The sequence below is a fragment of the Tachysurus vachellii genome, chromosome 23 (genome assembly GCF_030014155.1).
Source record: "Tachysurus vachellii isolate PV-2020 chromosome 23, HZAU_Pvac_v1, whole genome shotgun sequence".
In the NCBI taxonomy this organism is placed as follows: Eukaryota; Metazoa; Chordata; class Actinopteri; order Siluriformes; family Bagridae; genus Tachysurus; species Tachysurus vachellii.
In genome coordinates, this window is record NC_083482.1 from 7,421,309 (window position 1) to 7,443,701 (window position 22,393).

At 37.8% G+C, this 22,393-nt stretch overlaps 3 protein-coding genes across 8 annotated transcripts; 1 reads left to right on the forward strand and 2 right to left on the reverse strand.

Annotated features, from left to right (window-relative positions):
• The first annotated feature begins 2,873 nt into the window (after positions 1 to 2,873).
• On the forward strand, positions 2,874 to 5,481 carry LOC132838899 (uncharacterized). 2 transcript variants are annotated; one of them, XM_060859556.1, is made up of 7 exons: positions 2,874 to 2,939; positions 3,071 to 3,127; positions 3,619 to 3,942; positions 4,023 to 4,445; positions 4,531 to 4,635; positions 4,765 to 4,789; positions 4,908 to 5,481. In XM_060859556.1, the coding sequence occupies exons 1-7, from the start codon at positions 2,933 to 2,935 to the stop codon at positions 4,951 to 4,953; spliced, it is 987 nt and encodes a 328-aa protein (XP_060715539.1). In that variant the 5' UTR covers positions 2,874 to 2,932; the 3' UTR covers positions 4,954 to 5,481. The 2 variants fall into 2 exon arrangements, with proteins under 2 accessions (XP_060715539.1, XP_060715540.1); XM_060859557.1 differs by lacking the exon at positions 4,531 to 4,635 and having other exon boundaries at positions 4,023 to 4,067.
• A 2,372-nt stretch (positions 5,482 to 7,853) lies between these two features.
• LOC132838774 (uncharacterized) lies at positions 7,854 to 11,329 on the reverse strand. The gene is made up of 6 exons (XM_060859351.1): positions 9,814 to 11,329; positions 9,052 to 9,375; positions 8,537 to 8,971; positions 8,282 to 8,386; positions 8,128 to 8,152; positions 7,854 to 8,023 (listed from the first exon to the last, which is right to left on the reverse strand). Exons 1-6 carry the CDS (start codon positions 9,863 to 9,865, stop codon positions 8,017 to 8,019), a joined length of 948 nt encoding a protein of 315 aa, XP_060715334.1. The 5' UTR covers positions 9,866 to 11,329; the 3' UTR covers positions 7,854 to 8,016.
• Positions 11,330 to 11,875: 546 nt separating this feature from the next.
• Positions 11,876 to 20,340, reverse strand: LOC132839011 (uncharacterized). Of its 5 annotated transcripts, XR_009647681.1 has the most exons (9): positions 20,193 to 20,340; positions 19,710 to 20,033; positions 19,045 to 19,629; positions 18,831 to 18,929; positions 18,704 to 18,728; positions 18,571 to 18,614; positions 17,953 to 18,097; positions 12,832 to 12,904; positions 11,876 to 12,251 (listed from the first exon to the last, which is right to left on the reverse strand). XR_009647681.1 is itself a non-coding variant. In XM_060859741.1 (8 exons), the coding sequence occupies exons 1-7, from the start codon at positions 20,242 to 20,244 to the stop codon at positions 17,955 to 17,957; spliced, it is 1,272 nt and encodes a 423-aa protein (XP_060715724.1). In that variant the 5' UTR covers positions 20,245 to 20,340; the 3' UTR covers positions 14,076 to 14,354; positions 17,953 to 17,954. The 5 variants fall into 5 exon arrangements, 4 of the variants coding, with proteins under 4 accessions (XP_060715724.1, XP_060715725.1, XP_060715723.1 ...); XM_060859741.1 differs by lacking the exons at positions 11,876 to 12,251; positions 12,832 to 12,904 and adding an exon at positions 14,076 to 14,354; XM_060859742.1 differs by lacking the exons at positions 11,876 to 12,251; positions 12,832 to 12,904 and having other exon boundaries at positions 17,409 to 18,097; positions 18,831 to 18,923.
• Positions 20,341 to 22,393: the final 2,053 nt, after the last annotated feature.

The following is a 22,393-nucleotide window of genomic DNA, read 5'->3' on the forward strand; positions in this document are numbered from 1 at the left end:
CACAGACTTCAGTTCAGCATTCAACACAATTATTCCCTTAACACCTGACTGGGAAGTTGAGCCTGCTGGGCCTGAACACTTCTCTTCTCACACCTCTGCAACTGGATCCTGAACTTCCTGACTGGAAGACCTCAGTCAGTCTGGATCAGGAACAGCATCTCCAGCACCACCACACTGAGCATTGGGGCCCCTCAGGACTGTATGCTCAGCCAACTGCTGTTCACTCTACTAACTCACGACTGTGTAGCAATGCACAGTTTGAAACACATCAATAAGTTCTCTGATGACACGACTGTGGTGGGTCTCATCAGCAATAATGACAAGTCAGCAAAAAGATAGAAGGTGCAACAGCTAACTGCCTGGTGTGGAGCCAACAACCTGTCTCTGAATGTTGATAAAACTAAAAGAGTTGTTTGTTGACTTCAGGAGAACACAGAGCGACCACACTCCGCTGAATATGGACGGATCCTCCGTGGAGATCGTCAAGAGCACCAAATTCATTGGTGTTCTTCTGGCGGAGAACTTGACCTGGTCACCAGTTGATTGCTGTTTTGCACAATACTTTACAATACATGCAATACTACTGCTGCTATAATACGGTGTTCATTCCAGTATTTGTCTTTCTATATTTTGAAAGACATTCAAAATTTCTAATATTGATTGAACATACATGCAATATTAGATGCTGTTTTTGTTTACTGTCTTTTGTGTATTGTCTTTTGTGTAATGTCTTGTATTTTTTTGTTTGCACTGTCTTTTGTCCTGCACTGTCTTTCTGTCTTTTTGTCTTGTCTTGCACTGTTTGCACCAGGTTGCACAGATGCACTTTATGTGGCTAGGACCACTTACTTAAGTCCTTATCTCTGTCTTTGTTTTATGTAGCACCATGATCCTGGAGAAACATTGTCTCATTTCACTGTGTACTGCAACAGCTATATATGGTTGAAATGACATTAAAAGCTTCTTGACTTGACTTGAAAGCCTAGCAGCGTCTCTACTTCCTACAAAGGCAGAGGAAAGCCCATCTCCCTCCACCATCCTGACCATGTTCTACAGAGGGACCATTGAGAGCATCCTGAGCAGTTGTATCACTGTCTGGTTTGGGAACTGCACCGCCTCGGATCACAAGACCCTGCAGGGAATAGTGAGGACAGCTGAGAAGATCATCTGAATCTTTCTTTCCTCAATCACAGACAATCATAACACACACTGACCCCACACACCCCTCACACACACTTTTCACCCTCCTGCCATCTGGGAAAAGGTTGCATAAAATTCAGGTCCTCACAACCAGATGTGCAACAGTTTCTTCCCTTAAGCCATTAGGCTTCTTAACACCCAGAACTGAACACTGAACTGTTGCTGGATAAACACAAACACACACACAAACACAAACACACACACATTCACTTAATTGCTGTTTTGCACATTCATTCAATTGTTCTTTTGCACACCACAATTCAATACCTCATCCAATTGCTGCTTTAACAGAAGTGTATAAATGTTTGCAAGAACCCTGTGTTTACTGTACAACCCTATATGTTTGCACAATAATTAATACACAAGCCTGACTGTTTATTTATAATCACACCCTCCAGTGTCACCCAAATGAGGATGAGGTTCCTTTTGTGTCTGTTTCCTCTCAAGGTTTCTTCCTCTTTCATCTAAAGGAGTTTTTCTTGACCGCAGTCACGAAGGCTTGTTTGTTGGGGATAAATACAAACACATTTAAATATATGTCTAATATTAATCTTTCTATAATTTCAGATTTTTTGTATTTTGTTTCTTAGGTTCTGTAAAGCTGCTTTGAGACAATGTCCATTGTTAAAAGTGCTATACAAATAAATTTGAATTGAATTGAATTAAATTGAATGTTCTGTACAACACACAGAATGCACACTGTTTGGCACTATCTTTTTGTCCTGTAGGGTTTTGTTTTGTCTGCACTGTATTTTGTCTTGTGTTTTAACATTTATCTATAACGTTAATCGGCGGAAAGCCGCAAAGACGGCAACCAAAAACAGTGAAATTTCACTATTCTTATGGCCAGAGTTGTAGCACAAACACAATATTAATGCAAACAATCCATTCAATACTAAATAAAAATAACATTTATTGATTTGGTCTTTGTCTTGTGAATATTTTTTTATTAATGACTGCATTCATTGGACACACTGTTTGTAGAGAATGCACACATACATGAACTGATTTGATTCAAGACTGGCATCATTACATCATGCATAAAATTTTGGTGTCCACTTTAATAATACCATAACTTTTGGCTTACTATGTAGTCATATTTCACTGGGGGCTAAGCCCCCTAAAGATGAAATCCTAAAACCGCCCCTGGTTGCAGACGTTGCACTTTATATGGCTAAGACAACTTACTTTCAGCCCTTAGCTCTGTGTTGTTTATGTAGCTCTGTTTTGTATTATGTAGCTCTGTGTTGTTTTATATAGCAGTATGGTCCTGGAGGAACATGGTTTGATTTCACTATGTACTTCATCAGTGATATATGGTTGAAATGACAACTTTTATATAAGATACAAGTGTGCCATGTTCATTTGTTCACTCCTCCACACTCCATCTAAACCATGCCTCCACCTGCCAGAGTGCAATACAATAAAAATCATCATGTTATGTTGAACTAGAGCATTGCACAGTTAATACATTAAGGCTTGTGTATACTGTATGACCTTCCTTGTCTACAATCCAGAGCATTTTCTCTGTCTGTCTGTCTGTCTGTCTGTCTGTCTCTCTCTCTCTCTCTCTCTCTCTCTCAGACACACACAAACACACAAAGTAGCAAATTCTATGTGTCTAGTTACAAGAAAACCCACTAAACCACAGTCATTTTTGTCACGTCATTTTTGGATCACTTACTTAAAACGTCTTGCAAATTGCTCAAGGGATTTAGTGCCTGAGATAAGAATGAAAGGTACGCTGCTTAATTCATTTTAATTCTCCATATTTTAGTAAAGAAAAAAGCAGAATCATTTCAATCATCACTTGCTTCAGGGTTTATTTTGTGTATTCCTTTTTTTGTGTGTGTCTTTTCCGTTCGTTCAGTAAGAATGGTTTTGCAGTGTTTCGTCCTTCTGGTTTTCTTCCTCAGTAGTAACCATGGTGAGTGATTTTGTTAACAGATAATGTTTGTTGAATACAATAATATTATACTGTATGTTACAACTTGCTTGAACTGCTAAAGCCTGAATTACTGCATGTCTTCAATAAGTTCAGTTTGATGGACTTCCTGAAAATAATTTTCATTTGTGACATTTTTTGCTTAGGTAATTACTTGGTACTGAGAAATTATTTGTTAATATTAGATAAAAAATATTATATATATATATATATATATATATATATATATATATATATATATATATATATATATATATATATATATATATATATATAATATTTATTATTATATTATTAAATTATATATAAATTTTATATATAAATTATTATATATATTACAGACTGAAAACTTTGAAAATGTTTCTTCCTGTATTTAAATAAGGGGAATCTGTTACACTCGATACTGGCCAAGTATCGAGTAATTATTGAATGACTAAACACTCCTTTCAATAATATTTTCCATCTTTCTTAAGGACATATTGAGTTCATTTATACAACAGAGAATGAAGTAAAATTGTTCTGCAACACCAACAAATGGCAAATAAGCACAGTGTCTGAAAACAAAATTGATGTGAATTGCACAGTGAAGTGTGTTCCTGGTGAACAGCTCAAACTTAACAATATCCAGAAATTCTGTACAAATGAAGATTCAGAGAAAGTTGAGGAAAAATGTCCACTAATAGCAACCAGTGGATTTTTTCAATGTGTCACTGCTCTGGATTCTCGTTTACTGTATCCATTCGCACCGTCTCCCAACACTGTCACCTTATACATAGTCGCCCCTGCATATGAATCCAGTGAGTAAGTTTTTATTTTCTGTATTTTCTCAATAGAATTCTGTCTTTAAGAATAATCAGAAAAACTGTTTTTTCTTTAGTAACAAACAAGTCTGTGGAAAGATCTTCAGTCGTGCTCACTAAAGGTGAAGATGTACTTTTAAACTGCAGTTTCATCATTACAGAAGAATATTCCAGCATATATTTTGCTGTTTACTGGATCAAGACCATTGAAAAGAAGAGTATCTGTGTGCATTCTTATGGTTATAACAGAGATACTGGTATAAATTACAATCCCTATTGCAATGTGCAAGAAGATCTGCTTCACAGGCTCTCAAACCAAACACCCATAAGCAGAAGCACCCATAACATCAGGATCAGTAACATAACAGAGTCAGATGCTGGACAATATCTTTGTGCTTTACGAGTGCACACATATTCAAAAACAAAAGTAATGTGGAAGATTATAAATAATATCACAGTCAATGTAAATAAAGGTCCTAATATAGCTGGAAACCGATTGGGTAAGTTTCAACTATATTGGGTTGTGTGTGTCTATTAAGTATTTGGAAAGAGATAGATAGAAGACAATTAATTATTTGTACACAGATGCTGAGTCTCTCATCCGCTTATGTGTTACACTGCCAATAATACTGGGTGTTCCGATAGCTGTTTTGATCGTGAATTTATGGAAAAAGAATAAAGCCTCACCCAGTAAGTGTCTGTAATATGATAAAACTTGTATGTTAAAACAGTAATATGATAAAGCCTCTTTATTCTGTACATATGCTAATCTAATAATTTAAATGTATAATTTTTTTATTTATTTTTTTTTTTTTACAGGATCTCAAACCATGGAACTGCAAACGTAGGCTATTCCACTGATAATTATATTTAGCTTATTTAACTATGAGCTCCATTACTGTCTCCATTACTGTCTCTGTTGTGCTAATTCCTGTGATATTTATTTTTTCTTCCTTTTGCAGAATCCAACATAGAGAAGAAACTTCTGACATGAACTTTGAAGCATGAACACAACACAGCACTTAGGAAGAGTGAATGTTCAGAAAAAGAACATCACCCCAACAGTAAAATATGGTGGTGGTAGTGTGATGGTCTGGGGCTGATTTGCTGCTTCAGGACCTGGAAGACTTGCTGTGATAAAGAGAACCATGAATTCTGCTGACTACCAAAAAATCCTGAAGGACAATGTGCAGCCATCTGTTCGTGACCTCAAGCTGAAGCGAACTTGGGTTCTGCAGCAGGACAATGATCCAAAACACACCAGCAAGTCCACCTCCGAATGGCTAAAGAAAAGCAAAATGAAGACTTTGGAGTGGTCTAGTCAAAGACCTGACCTGAATCCTATTGAGATGCTGTGGCGTCACCTTAAAAAGACAGTTCATGCTCGAAAAACCCTCCACTGTGGCTGAATTACAACAATTCTGCAAAGATGAGTGGACCAAAATTCCTCAACAGCGTTGTAACAGACTCATTGTTATTATCGCAAACGCTTGATTTCAGTTCTTAATGCTAAGGGTGGCACAAACAATTATTGGGTTTAGGGGGCAAACACTTTTTCACACAGGGCCATGTAGGTTTGGATTTTGTTTTCCCTTAATAATAAAAACCTTCATCTAAAAACTGCATGTTGTGTTTACTTGTTATCTTTGAACAATATTTAAATTTGTTTGATTTTCTGAAACATTTAAGTGCTTTAAAGATTAAAAAAATCAGGAAGGGGGCCAACACTTTTTCACACCACTGTATATAACACATGACCATTGTGGTCCACAGAGGATGGCATTTCTTCATTCATTATACTGCTATTCAAATTCATGCTATACATACAGTATAACCTTATCACAGAAGAATCTGCAGCTTTAAATGCTATGTATGCTAATGCTATGCGTGTAATGAGCTGCCACAAAAGTGCAATTTATTCCAAATCCAACTTCAGAAGCAACACAAACAATAGCAGAAATTTTAAATAACCCCAATAGGCACACTTTATTTTTTGACTTTCCCAATTTTTTTAGTATGATAACACACATAACGGTACATCTTTTATCTATGTAGAGTTACAAATGGTTACTAATGCTTATATACAAAACTTACCAATACACACCAATACACACTATGCACAACCCATACAATATGTGTATGCACTCAGTGAACAAATTATTTCACTATTTTCAATGTTTGCATTTCCAAGAATATAAAACTCAAGCCAAAAAATATCATTTTTATATGACAGACAAATTTGGTGAAAAAATATCAGCAATGTTTAAATTCAAAGCTAAAATGAATCCATCTCCTAGATATTATTTAAAAATGTTCACAAGGAAATAAGAGATGCCTAATTGACTACAGAGGAAATGTATGTGGTGTGACTAGATGTATATACAGTAAATGCTTGAACTCAGCTTTATATAATTACTAATACAGGAAGACATTGTTCTGCATCAAATCCTTTCCAAACCAGAAATCCTGGATGGATACTAAGGTCAGGGCCAAACCTAATTACAAAAACAGAGGCCACTGAGCTTGGTGTGGGTTCAGACATTTGGCGTTCTTAATGTACTCCACGTTTTTATGATTTTTTAATTACTTAAAATGGGCATCAGCCCCTCTCCAGCAAATGACACCATTTCTCTAATGTTTCCTTGATGGATAACATTTCTTTATTTCTACCATCATAATTAGCTTCCATAGGAGTTAATTTCCTTAAAAAGAAAGGTAATGGATAGAGTTTAGCTAGAGTACCATGTTTCCAATGCAGCACAACCCCAATCCTATAGTTGGATGCACCTCCACCACAAAGGGGAAGCTCAGAACAGGGTGGTGGAGAACAGGTGTGGTTTTGAAACAGCTTTTTAGCCTGCTTGAGCTGTATCAAACCAGCACAGTTTTTTAGGCTTTACAACATAGGAGTGCAGTAAGAGTGAAACACTGAAATAAATCCCTTATTAAGCACCAGTAGAAATTGGCAAACCCCAGGAAACATTTTAATTCCTTGTTGCTGGAAGGTGTAGGTCACTCTGTCACTGCTTATACCGATTGTACCGATTTTCTATCAAACATACCAGAGGGAATTAAATGGTACATGGTGATTGACTTGTGCTCTGCCTTTTCAGTATACCGTTGCATTCAAATTCATAGCATTTATTTACCTATGTGTAACATTATACAGTCACATGTTTGTCTGACAGCTGATACTTGGGATTCAGAGAGATTTAGTGTGCTCGTGGCACACCATCTCTGGCCCATTGTAAAAGGTAAAATGCAAATGCATTGAGTGAGTGAGAAATTAAACATCTAGCTGGGATCAATTGACTCGTGACAAATTGACAAATGTAGTTCAGCTTCAGACATCATGCTGACATGTTTACATATGGGCTTTTTTTCTTACTTCAAAAGTAAGGGTGAACATTTACCAGTGTGTAAGTTGTATTATATTTACACATACCTGAAGATACCTGTATCAATATAAAATTATAAAATTGCACGTATATCTAGCTAACTGTAGCATGTTCCTGACTGCGTGAAACCCTCAGTTTTTCCTGTCAATCTGTCAAACATCTGAAGAACATCTGGGAAAATGATCTAAGAAATGAGAGCTAGGTATTATTAGAAAGGTAACAGTTTTCATATAAAAAATCATGTTGAATTTTTGTTGCTGTTTATTTACAGAAAACAACTGTACACATGTACACAGTGTACAGTATATATAATACTTTTATGCCAGAAAAGGCATCCTCTGGTGGACCACAACGTTTTTGTTTGTGTGATGAAACACTGTCATATAATGTAAGAGTACAGTACATATTGCTACAAATATCGTTTTTATGTCTTACAAGCCGCATACAAATGAAATACAGAGCCATTAAAATTGACCCAATGTCAAATTTATTTAAAATGTATTAATTTTATACATTTGATATGAGAAAGATGTAGAGTAATAATCAAAGAGTTTAAATAAGAAAACAAACCATAACAGAGAGCAGATATTTAACACATTTTAAACATTCACTCTTCCTAAGTGCTGTGGTGTGGTCATGCTTCAAGGTTCATATCAGATGTTTCTTCTCTATGTTAGATTCTGTAAAGGGAAGAAAAAATAAATATCACAGGAATTAACACAACAGACATTAATAGAGCTTATAGTTAAATAAACCAAATATAATTATCAGTGAAATAGCCTACGATCGCAGTTCCATAGTCTGAGATCCTGTAAAGAAAAAATGAATAAATAAATACATAAATAATAAAATTATTATATTAGCATATGTACAGAATAAAGAGGCTTTATCATAAGACTGTATTAACATAAAAGCTTTACCATATGACAGACACTTACTGGGTGAGGTTTTATTCTTTTTCCATAAATGCACCACCACAGCAGCTATCGGAACACCCAGTATTATTGGCAGTGTAACACATAAGCGGATGAGAGACTCAGCATCTGTGTACAAATAATTAAATACTAGTTAGTAAAAGTGGGCTATAACAATATTCTGGGTTCTTATGTATATCCTTTTCAAACCCATTAAAGGACAATCACATACACACACACACAATCATACACATACAAACCAGTGTAGAGGAAACTCACACAATCTGTTTCCAGGTATTTGAGATCCTTTGTCCTCAGATCCTTTATGTACACTGACTGTAACATTATTTATGATCTTCCAGTAAACTTTGGCGTTATTATATGTGTTCACTCGTAAAGCACAAAGATAATGTCCAGCATCTGACTCTGTTACATTACTGATCCTGATGTTATGGATGTTTCTGCCATCAGTTTGGTTTGAGAACCTTTGAAGCAGATCTTCTTGAACATTGCATTTAAAATTGTACTTTATAACGTAATCAATTTCAAACTCATAAGAATACACACAGATACTGTTCTTTTCAATGGTCTTGATCCAGTGCACAGAAAAATCTATGTTGACATATCCTTCTGTACGGTCGAAACTGCAGTTTAAAAGTACATCTTCACCTTTAGTGAGCATGACTGAAGATCTTTCCACAGACTTGTTTGTTACTGAAGGAAAAACAGTTTTTCTGATTATTCTGAAAGTCAGAATTTTATTGAGAAAATACAGAAAATAAAAACTTACTCACTGAATTCATTTGCAGTAGCGACTATGTATGAGGTGACAGTGTTGGGAGACGGTGCGAATGGATACAAGAAAACAGAATCCAGAGCAGTGACACATCGAAAATATCCACTGGTTGCTATTAGTGGACATTTTTCCTCAACTTTGTCTGAATCTTCATTTGTGCAGAATTTCTGAATATTGTTAAGTTTGAGCTGTTTACCAGGAACACACTTCACTGTGCAAGTCACATCAATTAAGTTGTTAGACTCTGTGCTTATTTGCCATTTGTTGGTGTCGCAGAACAATTTTACTTCATTCGTTGTTGTATAAATGAACTCAGTTTGTCCTTAAGAAAGATGGAAAAGATCTTATTAAGAGGAGCATTCAGTCATTAAATAATTACTTTTGTACTTAATGTTTTTTATTAATAAAAATAAAACAATGAAAGCGGGACAGTATGAAAAGTAACAGATTTTTACACCTTATTTAAATTCTTTGCTTCAATTTAATTAGTTCTGTTTCATTTTGTATTTTTAACCAATATTAACAATCATATCTCACAGAACATTTAATATTGTAACAGTACAAACATGTACAGTACCAAGTAATCACCTAAGTAACAATGTCACACATGAAAATTATTTTCAGGAAGTCCATCAAACTGAACCTACTGAAGACATGCAGTAATTCAGGCTTTAGCAGTTCAGACAAGTTGTAACATACAGTATAATATTATTGTATTCAACAAACATTCTGTTAAAATTCTCTTTAAAAAATCACTCACCATGGCTACTACTGAGGAAGAAAACCAGAAGGACGAAACACTGCAAAACCATTCTTACTGTTTTTGCTCTGAGACTCACTTTGAAGGAAGTGAGTAATGATTAAAAGGATTCTGCTTTTTCTGCTTGTCTCAGGCACTAAATCCCTTAAACAATTTGGAAGAGGTTTTAAGTAAGTAAGTGATCAAGAAATGACATGACAAAAATGAAGTTACACCCTTTATTGGTTGTCAAAACTTGTGGGTTTTCTTGTGACCAGACACATAGAATCTGCTACTTTGTGTGTGTGTGTGTGTGTGTGTGAGAGAGAGAGAGAGAGAGAGAGAGAGAGAGAGAGAGAGAGAGAGAGAGAGAGAGAGAGACATAAATATGCTACATAAAACAAAAAAGAGCTACATAGAACAACACAGAGCTAAGGGCTGAAAGTAAGTTGTCTTAGCCTCATTGCAACATCTGCAACTTAGTGCAAACAGTGCAAGACAAAATACAGTGCAGAAAGACAAAACACTACAGGACAAAAAACTCAAGATAGTTATGTGCATTCTGTATGTTGTACAGAACATTGTACAAACATACACGGTTGTAAACACAGGGTTCTTGCAAACATTTATACACTTCTGTTAAAGCAGCACATGGATGAGGTATTGAAATGAAGGAACAACTGAATGATTCAATCCTAAAGAAACCTGCTCTGGATCCATCAGACATCAGTAACTACAGACCGGTATCACTTCTCTCGTTTCTTTAAAAAATTCTTGAACGCATTGTCTATAATCAACTGTCTGTCTATCTCACAGAACAACCTCCAAGATCCCAACCAGTCTGGCTTTAAAGCAGCTCATTCCACAGAGACAGCCCTTTTGGATGTCTCTGAGAAACTACATGCTGCTAGATCAGCCAAACTGTCATCCGTCCTTATCCTCCTTGACCTTTCAGCAGCGTTTGATACGGTCAACCACATGGCTCTCTTGTTCACCCTCAGAAGTCTTGGGATTTGCGGATCAGCTTGGGAATGGTTCGCTTCCTACCTGGAAGGACGTTCATATCAGGTAACATGGAGGGGTGTGACATCTGCTCCATGCAGACTCTCCACTGGTGTCCCTCAGGGCTCAGTACATGGTCCTCTTCTTTTCTCCCTGTATACTCACTCTCTTGGTGAAGTTATTTCCTCACATGGGTTCTCTTACCACTGCTATGCTGATGATACACAACTTATCTTCTCTTTCCCACCCTCAGATACCACAGCTTCTGACCGGATCTCAGCATGTCTGGCAGAAATTTCATCATGGATGACTGCTCATCAGTTAAAGCTCAATCCTAGCAAAACTGAACTGATGTTCATCCCAGGTGATTCATCCCCAGGTCATGATCTTGCTATATCCTTGCACAACGATCTGATCTCCCCTTCAGCCACAGCTCACAACCTTGGGGTAACCATGGACAATCAACTGTCCTTTTCCTCTCATGTTGCTATTGTGACTCGCTCATGTCGGTTTCTTCTCTACAACATTAGAAGGATTCGGCCATTTTTGTCCTCACAGGCTGCTCAGGTACTTGTTCAGTCTCTTGTCATTTCTAGACTGGATTACTGCAATGCACTGCTGGCAGATCTACCTATGAACGCAATCCGTACTCTGCAAATCATCCAAAATTCAGCTGAACGGCTTGTTTTCAACCTGCCAAAGTTCTCGCATACCACCCCGCTGCTGCGATCCCTCCACTGGCTTCCAGGAGCTGCACGCATCAGATTCAAAACACTGACGCTTGCCTACAAAGCCAAACACGGACCAGTTCCCTCTTACCTCAAAGCCCTCATCACTCCTCGCACTGCACCTCGCACCCTCCGATCTACCAGCACTGCTCGACTGGTTCCACCATCTCTCAGGGTAAGAGGCAAGTATGCAAGTATGCTACAAGACTCTTCTCTGTTCTGGCACCAAGGTGGTGGAATGAACTTCCCCTAGAGGTCCGGACAGATGAGTCACTGGCTCTTTTCAAGCGGCGGTTGAAGACCTACTTATTCAGGAAACACTTCAACTAGCACTTCTATCTTTTGCATTTAAAAAAAAAAAAAAAAAAAAGACTTTTTCATTGTAACTTTGAACAAATGTTTTAAACTCATGGTATCTTAAGTATGTAACCTAGTGAGCCAGCATTAATGTATTCAGTGTTAGAGATTTAAGCACTTATGTACGTCACTCTGGATAAGGGCGTCTGCCAAATGCTGGAAATGTAAATTCAATTCAATTCAATTCAGCATGTTCAAAACAGCAATTGTGTGAATGTGCAAGTGTGTGTGTGTGTGTACGTGTGTCATGGGTGTTGAGAAGCCTGATGGCTTAAAAAGGGCCCCAGTGTTCAGTGTGGTGGTACTGGAGATGTTGTTCTCAATCCAGCAGAGCTAAGGTGAACTAAACAGAGCTTCTGGATTTCCTGTTTTCTGTGAAGGGATATAAAATAACACTCATTAGTAATTTCGTCCACTGTGTCGTTCATCTGCTGTGTTTGTTCATTCCTCCCCACACTCCTACCTGTAAGTGCTAAATAAAAAGTTATCTAATAAACTCATATTTTTCCATTTTACATAAAGAATAAATGTTTATAAAAACTTTGAAGATTATTCATTATTTTCGAACAACCAGATCTTCCCCTGTGCCCTAAATGTAGTTTTACTCTGATGTCTTAGACAATATCAGGAGTTTCTTCTATATTTTGGGTTCTGAAGAGTAAATGAGTACAACATGAATTTTATTTTAACAGGGAAAAATAAATGAAATTCCATTAGCAATGAAAAAAGAAAACTAAATCCAGAACACATCAGTAAAATCTACTTATTGCAATTAGCAGACATTTTCCACCAGCCTTGACTGAATCTCTGTTGTGTTTATTTGTGTTATTTTATCAATTCAAAAATCTTGGCATTTGGCTAGTACCCAAACTTATGTATACATAGAGCTATATGTAATATATCATGTATAAACCACAAGAACACGTGTAAGCAAATAAGTGTAAAAACTCACCATGGCAACTGCTGAGGAAGTAGTCCAGAATAGTGAAACACTGCAACACCAGTATTACACTTTCTGCACTGAGCTAAAAAAAAAACAGAAGTACGGAATGCTTGAAAAGTTTAGAAGTTTTCTTTGTGAAATGATCTTGAAATGCACTGCTCAATGTGGTGAACAGATTCTTGGCTGATGCGATAAATACTTTTGTACTTTGCAAGATTTTTTGTGTAAGTCATTGTAAAATAAAGGCAACAATAGATATATAGATAACAGATATAACAGATATATAGATTGTGGTGGATTTCACAACTTGGGGACTGAGAGTGTACGTGCGTGTGTGTTTGTGCGCGTGTATGTATGCGAGTGTGTGTATACTTGTGTGTGCGTGCGTGTGTGTGAGAGAGAGAGTGTGTGTGTGTACATGCTCCAGGCTACTGATGTAGGGATTATAGTTTAAAGTCAATGCACCCCACCTCTAGGCCATAGTAGTGTACAGGTCTGACACTAACACCTCACAAGCATCATCAGTTTTGCATTATCTCATAATTCATTTGTTTTACTGTGCAATTAAACATAATCATCATATAACTATATTCCTCACGACCAGACTGTGTAACAGTTTCTTTCCACAAGCCATCAGACTCCTCAATAACCGAACTGAACTGTACTGAACACAATACACACACACACACACACACAAAATGCACAATCAACTGTACGGACTTGCAATGACCCACACCAAATACACACTCCTACAATTTACATCCATGTCTACTGCTATAATACTAATGTGTTCATTCCAGTATTTCTGCACACGTAATATTGATTAAACATACAGTATTTACACTGGTCGGCGCTGCTTTTGTGTATTGTCTTTTGTGTATTGTCTTGTATTTTTTGTCTGCACTGTCTTTTGTCTTGTCCTGCACTGTCTTTTTTCTTGTCCTGCACTGTTTGCATCAGGTTTCACACTTGCACTTTATGTATCTAGGACCACTTACTTAAGTCTTTAGCTCTGTCTTTGTTTTATGTAGCACCATGATCCTGGAGAAAAGTTGTGTCATTTCACTGTGTACTGCAACAGTTATATGTGACGGAGTGGTAAATGGACGGAAAGCACAATATACAAACCTAAATATGTAAATGACAGACTACGCCACCCTGGGACTTTCACCCAGGGAAATATGAATCACCTCACAATACTATAAGGAGCACAAATTCGTTCTACCAATTAATAAATGAGCAGGAGACGTGGGTACAAAAATAGAATTTAATTTATTAATAACCCATAAAATAAAGTCCCAGAATAAACAAAAAAAGGAAAATCAAAAGCTCATGCAGGGCTGCAGCTGATCGGCACAAGACAGGCTGAAACAGAAGTAGGTTTAAATATCCACACCATGCATGTGCTCAATCACAACACACTCACTCAGTGCTCAGTGAAATTTCTGTCGGTGGTCACACAGCACACGGTGCACAGAAACACACTCGAAAAGAGGGAAAGTCAGGCCTCTCGGCCTTTTGGCCTACAGCTCCTGCAGAGAGTACACAAAACAAAAGAAACAATACATGTTAAAATTGACAATGCTCAACCAAAGAAAACCAAATAAACAAAACAAAAAGAGTAAAGGGTTACAAAACCCAGGAGGAAGTATAAACCAATCCAAGAAAATATATAAATTAGATATCAGGACAAAGCAATTAAATGAAGTAACAAAATAACTAATTACCACACTGACTTCAGCAAAGAGGCTTCCTACCTCAAGGTAGGATTTAGAGCACAGTAACAGTGTCAGAAAGAAAGTAACAGTGTGGCTATAAATCAAGAAACAAAACCGAAACCAAAAATAAACAGTTACCAAAGAGAGCAATTTAGCGAGGAGCAAAGCAATTTAACACAAAACACCAAAAAATTAACACGGAACAAAACAGCAGCGTTGTCCCGGGAACAAGGTGCAGCATCAACTGCACATACAGCAGGAATTCCCCGGAACCTAACAGAAAATATTATGCACATTAAGTAAGTGCATTAAAAAAACACAAATTCTAAAACCCACAGAAAAACCCCTAAATAACATGCTAGTGCATACCGGAGAAGTAGCCGTCTGCCACACCAAATCACAGATACAGTACTGGTTCAGTAATAAACCGGATATAGATGAACATCGGGTGACGAAATAACACTGACTGGGGAAATAAAGCAATTAACACTACACCCCCGGCATTTAACCTAGCGTCTCACATAAAAATAGATAAAACAAACTCACATACCTGGGGGTAGACAGTCTGTCACAACAGAGATTGTTTTTGACCCTTTTCTTTCCGTTGCGAAACACTACAATGAAGCATACGTGCGGCATTAGCCTATTGTACGACCACAACAAAACAGCGTAGCCATGCTGCTAACAGCCTCTTACCTCCCAGGCAACTAAAAGTAACTGGAACAAAGCTGAACCGCCGTGCAGCTAGCCGCACCATTAACACCCAGCGGCCTCTGTTGAAGCACGGAACCGGAAACCGGAAGAGCACCTCAAAATGACGCGCATTCAATCACCATGAACCGGACACCCTCCTTTATACGCCGCGGCGCTCTCCGATAGGCTATTACTACCTGACGTCACAACAGTAAACTATCCTGCCACATATACATGGTTGAAATGACAATATAAGCTTCTTGACTTGACTCTTGACTTGACTTTTAAGGTCAGTAATCAAAGTAACCCCTAGGCCTTATAGCACAGTCTAAATGGGGATGTAACTGAATACAAATAGATTTTTTCTAATAAACAGATAAAGAGTTTGTCAGCACTTTCCCCTGCACTTCCTGGTTTGCTGCTTCCTCTCAGGTATTTGGATAATTGGCCTGTTTCTGCCTCTGCCTGCTCTATATTGACCTGTTTGCTGGATTATTGTATGCTTTCTGACTTTGTCTAGGACTTTTCTGTATTGGATTATTGAATTATTTCTGTCACTGTTTTTGTTTGCCATATTTATTCTGCACCTCTGGACTTAGTTACTAGTAGGGATGAGTGAGTGCAGCATTATCTGTATCTGTATCCGTATCTGTTAACCATATGAATTATCTGTATCTGTATCTGTACTCGGAGTGGGTGGGGCCTAACCCGGAAGTAGGGGCTTGTCTTGAAATGGGCGGGGCTTTAACCGGTAATAATTAATTTGTAATATTTATGACACTAGCTTACTACCTTTATGTTTTTATGAATTACAGCAAAAACATGTCAGACACTCAGTGTCTGTTTACTGGTTAGAGACAACTGAAGGTTTAAAAAAGAAAAAAAATCTCCGACAGGTAGAGACGCAATGCGAGTCGCATTCTACCAAGCAAGCACCACATCTGAACGAACCCACGTTTACCAGAACTCTACTGGTTAGTAAGTATGTATTATTAACGTTACAACCCGAAGTAAAAAGCTGAAGAAACCCTAAACGTTAACGGAAAAGACCCGCGAACCCGAGTGACTGAGGGAGAGACAGAGAGCTGTTCTGTGTGTGACTGTGAGTGAGCAGAGCGAGACACAGCAACACAATACATCTGTATGTGTGTAGGGGAGGGGCGCTGTGACTAGCCTATCACAGAACGCTGACACAATCAGATACCCAATGATGATTTTCATTCAATCCGAGCACAGAAATTGACTCGTATTACTCGTATAATACTCGTACTCGGCAGAAGTGCTTTATCCGTGCCGGATACTCGTTTCAGCCGAGTATCCGGCTCATCTCTAGTTACTAGTGTGAGTTTTTTCTACACCATGACTAATTACTGTGTTTTCCAGTGCTATCTGTTCTTGAGCTCCATTAAAGTCTCTTACTTTGTTACCCCTACATTTGGGCTCTTCTTCTGGAGCTTGCTGACAGAGTTCTAAAGGTTTAAAAGAAATGTTTAAAATACATTTTCTTTTGCACAAGGCATTGTGATTCACAGGGGATCCCAGAAGATGCAAAAAAAACAGTGCATGCAGGTAATTTTTGGGTTTGGTAGAACTGTCAGATTTGACAAACGAAAGACAATCGTGACAATATTTATTTGAAGCTTTTGGTGAGGCAGTTAAACACCCTACACACAAGCTGACAAATCTTCAGGGCCAAGAAAAAATAAAGCAGGTACCTCCTACATGAAGTGGGAAAAGAAACAAAGGCTTGCTGGGGCATTAACTTGTATAAAGGCACCCTAATGGGCATATTTTCTCACATCACACATAGATGGCCCTTACATGGCAAGTCATTTCTGTTTTTAATTGCATATAGTGTAAACAGTAGGGCACTGCATCTCATCAGGTTTCCTCACTCACAGGGTATGTAATATGCATCACATCCATACATAACATAATCTCCACTGGAAGGGCACTCTAGCGTATATTTCATCGTGATTTCCCGCATGCAGGGTCACCCTAAAGGGCATTTTGTCACTTTTTTTGTTAATTTGAAGGACAGCAATTAGGACAAATATTTTTTCCAGTTTGTCCAGACTAGCTACCTCTTTTCAAGCACAGTGAGAGAAGTGGGATGGCATGACCCCCCCCCATATTTAGATCATGTTCACTCTCAACTGAGAATTCTGTACACTATTTATTGTAGCGACATATTTATTTTACATTTGTATAGACATTAACATTATACAGCAATGGCTTATTAAAAGAGTAATGCAAAAATCCTCTTTTTAGGCCACAGCTAAATAGCATACATACACATTCTATGTAGAAGATTAACAACATACAGAAACATATAGGAGACAAATTCTACATTTATTATTCATAAACATAAATATCTTCATTACAGAGAGACATGAATCAAACAATGAAACATTCTTGCAATGTAAAATACTGAGAAAAAAAAGCAGCACAACTTTGGAACATTGGAAAATCCAGAAATCAATACAGTACATCACTAAACAAATCTTAATATTAATATATAAAAGATACTATATATAGAAGATTTGATTGCTAGACCCGAAGGAAGACCACGAGCTGAATGACAACATTTAATTCTAAAACTTCTGTATTCACTTTAGCTTGCTAGATTCTAATCCACACATGACATCAGTATATTTCACCTCAGTAACATTTTCACGCGTCGATCAGAAAAGGAAAAAAGACACATGCATTAAAATACCTTCATATAAGTCCGGGTTCATACAAGTCATTCTGCTTCACAACTGAATAGACTGTGGATTCTTCTTGGTCTTTCTGATTTAAAGCATCCTGCTTGCATTTGAACTTAACCACCTCTTCTCCACTCCCTACAGCATACGGAGAACCTGTAGGGAAAAAAAAATCATATATGATCATTTGTACATCTTCAGCACTTCATAGTGTTCAGGGTTGTCACTGGATCTGGAGCCTATCACTGAGACACTACGCAGAAGTCAGGAAAACGCACCAGTCTGACACACACAAAGAGACACACACACACAGAGGCACACACAGAGACACAGACACTGACACACACAGACAAACACACACACACAGATACAACCACAGAGACACACAGAGAGACACACAGTGACACAGACACAAACACTGACACACACAGACAAACACACACACAAACACACACAGATACAACCACAGAGACACACACAGTGACACAGACACAAACACTGACACACTCACACGCAGACAAACATACACACGACACACACACACAGACACACACAAACAAACACACACAAACACATAGCCCTTCAAAATGATTGGAAAAAAGGACAAAACACAAAAATTCTAGTCTTACATTCCACATCAGCCGTTTCTTCCATATCGTCCCCTTGTTGGTTTCTGCAGGTTTGAGAAAACATGGTGAAGCAGGAATAAGTTACAACAGAAGACATAAAAGAACACACATGGTTCTGAATGCCATTATTTACCTTTGTAGTTCAGTCGCCTGAGATCCTATAAAAAACATTGTTAATGGTGACAGTGTATGATTAAAAATGGCTTCGTTCAGAACATAGAGCTTTTATAATCTACTGTATAGTTTAATAAGGATCTTACCTGGGGGGGGTTTATTCTTTTTCCAGATAAACCCCACAATAGCTATAGCAAGAGCCAGTAGTATGGGAATTGTGGTGCATAAGGTGATGGTTTCTGTGGCTGAACATCAATTAAAATGTAGGTAGGCAGAAATTGCTGGTTTCACACACACACACACACACACACACACACACACACACACACGGATGTACTTTCATAATGATGTAAAACTCACCAAAACTGTTTCCAGGTATTTGAGATCTTTTGTCCTCAGATCCTTTGTCATCAGATTCTTTGTCCTCAGATTCTTTGTCATCAGATTCTTTGTCCTCAGATCCTTTGTCCTCAGATCCTTTGACCTCAGATTCTTTGTCATCAGATCCTTTGTCCTCAGATTCTTTGTCCTCAGATTTGTTGTCCTCAGATCCTTTATGTACACTGACTGTAACATTATTTATGATCTTCCAGTAAACTTTGGCGTTATTATATGTGTTCACTCGTAAAGCACAAAGATAATGTCCAGCATCTGACTCTGTTACGTTACTGATCCTGATGTTATGGATGTTTCTGCCATCAGATTGGTTTGAGAACCTTTGAATCAGATCTTCTTGCACATTGCATTTAAAATTGTACTTTATACCATGATACATTTCAAACTCATAAGAATACACACAGATACTGTTCTTTTCAATGGTCTTGATCCAGTACACAGAGAAATCTATGTTGTCATATCCTTCTGTACGGTCGAAACTGCAGTTTAAAAGTACATCTTCACCTTTAGTGAGCATGACTGAAGATCTTTCCACAGACTTGTTTGTTACTGAAGAAAAAACAGTTTTTCTGATTATTCTGAAAGACAGAATTTCATTGAGAAAATACAGAAAATGAAAACTTACTCACTGAATTCATTTGCAGGGGCGACTATGTATGAGGTGACAGTGTTGGGAGACGGTGCGAATGGATACAAGAAAACAGAATCCAGAGCAGTGACACATCGAAAATATCCACTGGTTGCTATTAGTGGACATTTTTCCTCAACTTTGTCTGAATCTTCATTTGTGCAGAATTTCTGGGTATCGTTAAGTTTGAGCTGTTTACCAGGAACACACTTCACTGTGCAAGTCACATCAATTATGTTGTTAGACTCTGTGCTTATTTGCCATTTGTTGGTGTCGCAGAACAATTTTACTTCATTCGTTGTTGTATAAATGAATTCAGTTTGTCCTTCAGAAAGAGGAAGAAGATGTCATTAAAGATTAAATAAATCATTTCCGATGAAATTTTTCTCTTTTCCTCCTATTAAAACTCACACAGAAGAATATAACCTTGTAACTAAAGCATGATTATATGATAATACTAAAAAAAAGGAAGGAATCCACTCACCAAGACATTTACTGAGAAAAATCACCAGAAGGACGAAACTTTGCGCCGCCATTACTGCTCTTTACACTGTGGCAAAAAAAACAGAAGGAAGTTTGAAAATTTTGCATATTTGCAATATTCTATTGCAACTTTCCGAGGTCGAAAATGAAACTGCCTTAGCCTTGAAACACCACAGAAGGCGGATGTCATTGCATGTGGTTTTACTCACTCATAGTGTGTAAATGCAACGTCATATCTTCACATGCAGGAACATCAATAAAAATAGTTTATAGTACATTTAGTAAAGAGCATCTGACAGAGTATACACAAATAGCTATGTGACTATTTCTTCCACAGTATGAGAGAAAGAGATGTATATAGAGGCTGAAAACGGGTGTTTAATGTCCATCCTGAACTTTAGTCTAGACGGTAATTTGTGTATATCTTGTGTGTTTTGCTAACAGTAATAATATAAGTAACTGAATAAGTGCTTTGTACTTCATTCCTTTTGTAAATGACTTTAAAGAGGAATAAATGTTGCTTGGTTATAGACTCATTAGACTTAATGACGGTTTTGTCCAGGACATTAACAGCCGAGTCTCTTATACTATGTGCTGTGTGCTTGTATAGCAAACCACTGCTGCTACTGAGGTAAACATTGTGACAAAGAAAGCCATCAAATCCACTGGACTGGACTGTACAATGGACTGTATAGTGTATAGACACATCTAATGCAACAGGTCTCATTCTTTTTGGAAGACAATGTCAGCACTATTTCATTTTCATTTAATAGATGAGCAAAGAGGGGGGCACAGTGGCTTAGTGGTTAGCACGTTTGCCTCACACCTCCAGGGTCGGTGTTCGATTCCCGCCTCCACCTTGTGTGTGTGGAGTTTGCATGTTCTCTCCGTGCCTCGGGGGTTTCCTCCAGGTGCTCCGGTTTCCTCCCCCGGTCCAAAGACATGCATGGTAGGTCGATTGGCATCTCTGGAAAATTGTCCCTAGTGTGTGATTGCGTGAGTGAATGAGAGTGTGTGTGTGCCCTGCGATGGGTTGCCACTCCGTCCAGGGTGTATCCTGCCTTGATGCCCGATGACGCCTGAGATAGGCACAGGCTCCCCGTGACCCGAGGTAGTTCGGATAAGCGGTAGAAGATGAATGAATGAAAGATGAGCAAAGAAAGATTTTTGGTTCATTTTTTGCACTTTTATAGTCCACTAATTGTCTCCTATAGATATATAAACACTTTCTGTGCATGTGTGAACAAAACAATTGAATCAGCCTACTTTCAAGACAGAAAAATATGCATTCGTGCTCCCCAAAAAACCAATGTGTTTAATCTGCAACGACACGGTAGCAATCATCAAAAGTGGTGTAAATGTAAAACGTCCAGTGTTGTATAAAGTACTAGAAAGCAATACTTGAGTAAAAGTACAAGTATTGTACTAGAAAAAGACTTTGGTAGAAGTGAAAGTCACCTTTTTGAATATTACTCAAGTAAAAGTCTTAAAGTATCTGATATTTACTGTACTTAAATATCAAAAGTCATTTTCTGATATTTAATGTACTTAAGTATTTGAAGTAAAAGTAAAAAGTAAAATTTCAGTGATTTTCGGTAGGAAGAATCTTTCATTCCAATGTACAGAAACATTTCTTGCAAATACGGCCACATGTGTATAACGTTATCTTCTTCACCCTGTTCACCACTATCGTCGGGGTGGTCGTCTACGACAGAGGTGGCTAAACCGCGGCTCCCGAGCCGCATGCGGCTCTTTGCCCGGTTTCATGCGGTTCATATCGAAGTTTGTGTGTCTTTTTATTTTGCGTGTTCGCTTCGCTTGAGTTAAATACGGTATTTTCGTCAAACGCGCATGTGAGTGGGATGAAAATACCTCAAAGTTTCCCAGTAGGAGGAAGATCATTTGAGTAAACAATTTGTGTCAAGTTCGGGCTCAAAATGGCAGGGAAAAAAGGTGATGATCATTTGTGCTCATGTGTATGATGTGGCTCTTTGTGGTAACACAGTAAAAAATGTGGCTCTGTTGTGGCTCAGGTTCAGTTGTGCTTCCGCCTCCTTTTGGTAACATTACGCTGAAATAGAGCGTGCGGAGCTGCGTAATGTAATCTAGGAGCAGTGATTCGCCAAAACTCCCTTATTGCAGTCGCAATTGTATTATTTATTTATTTTTATTTTTATTTTTATTTTTTATTTTGTAGTAACG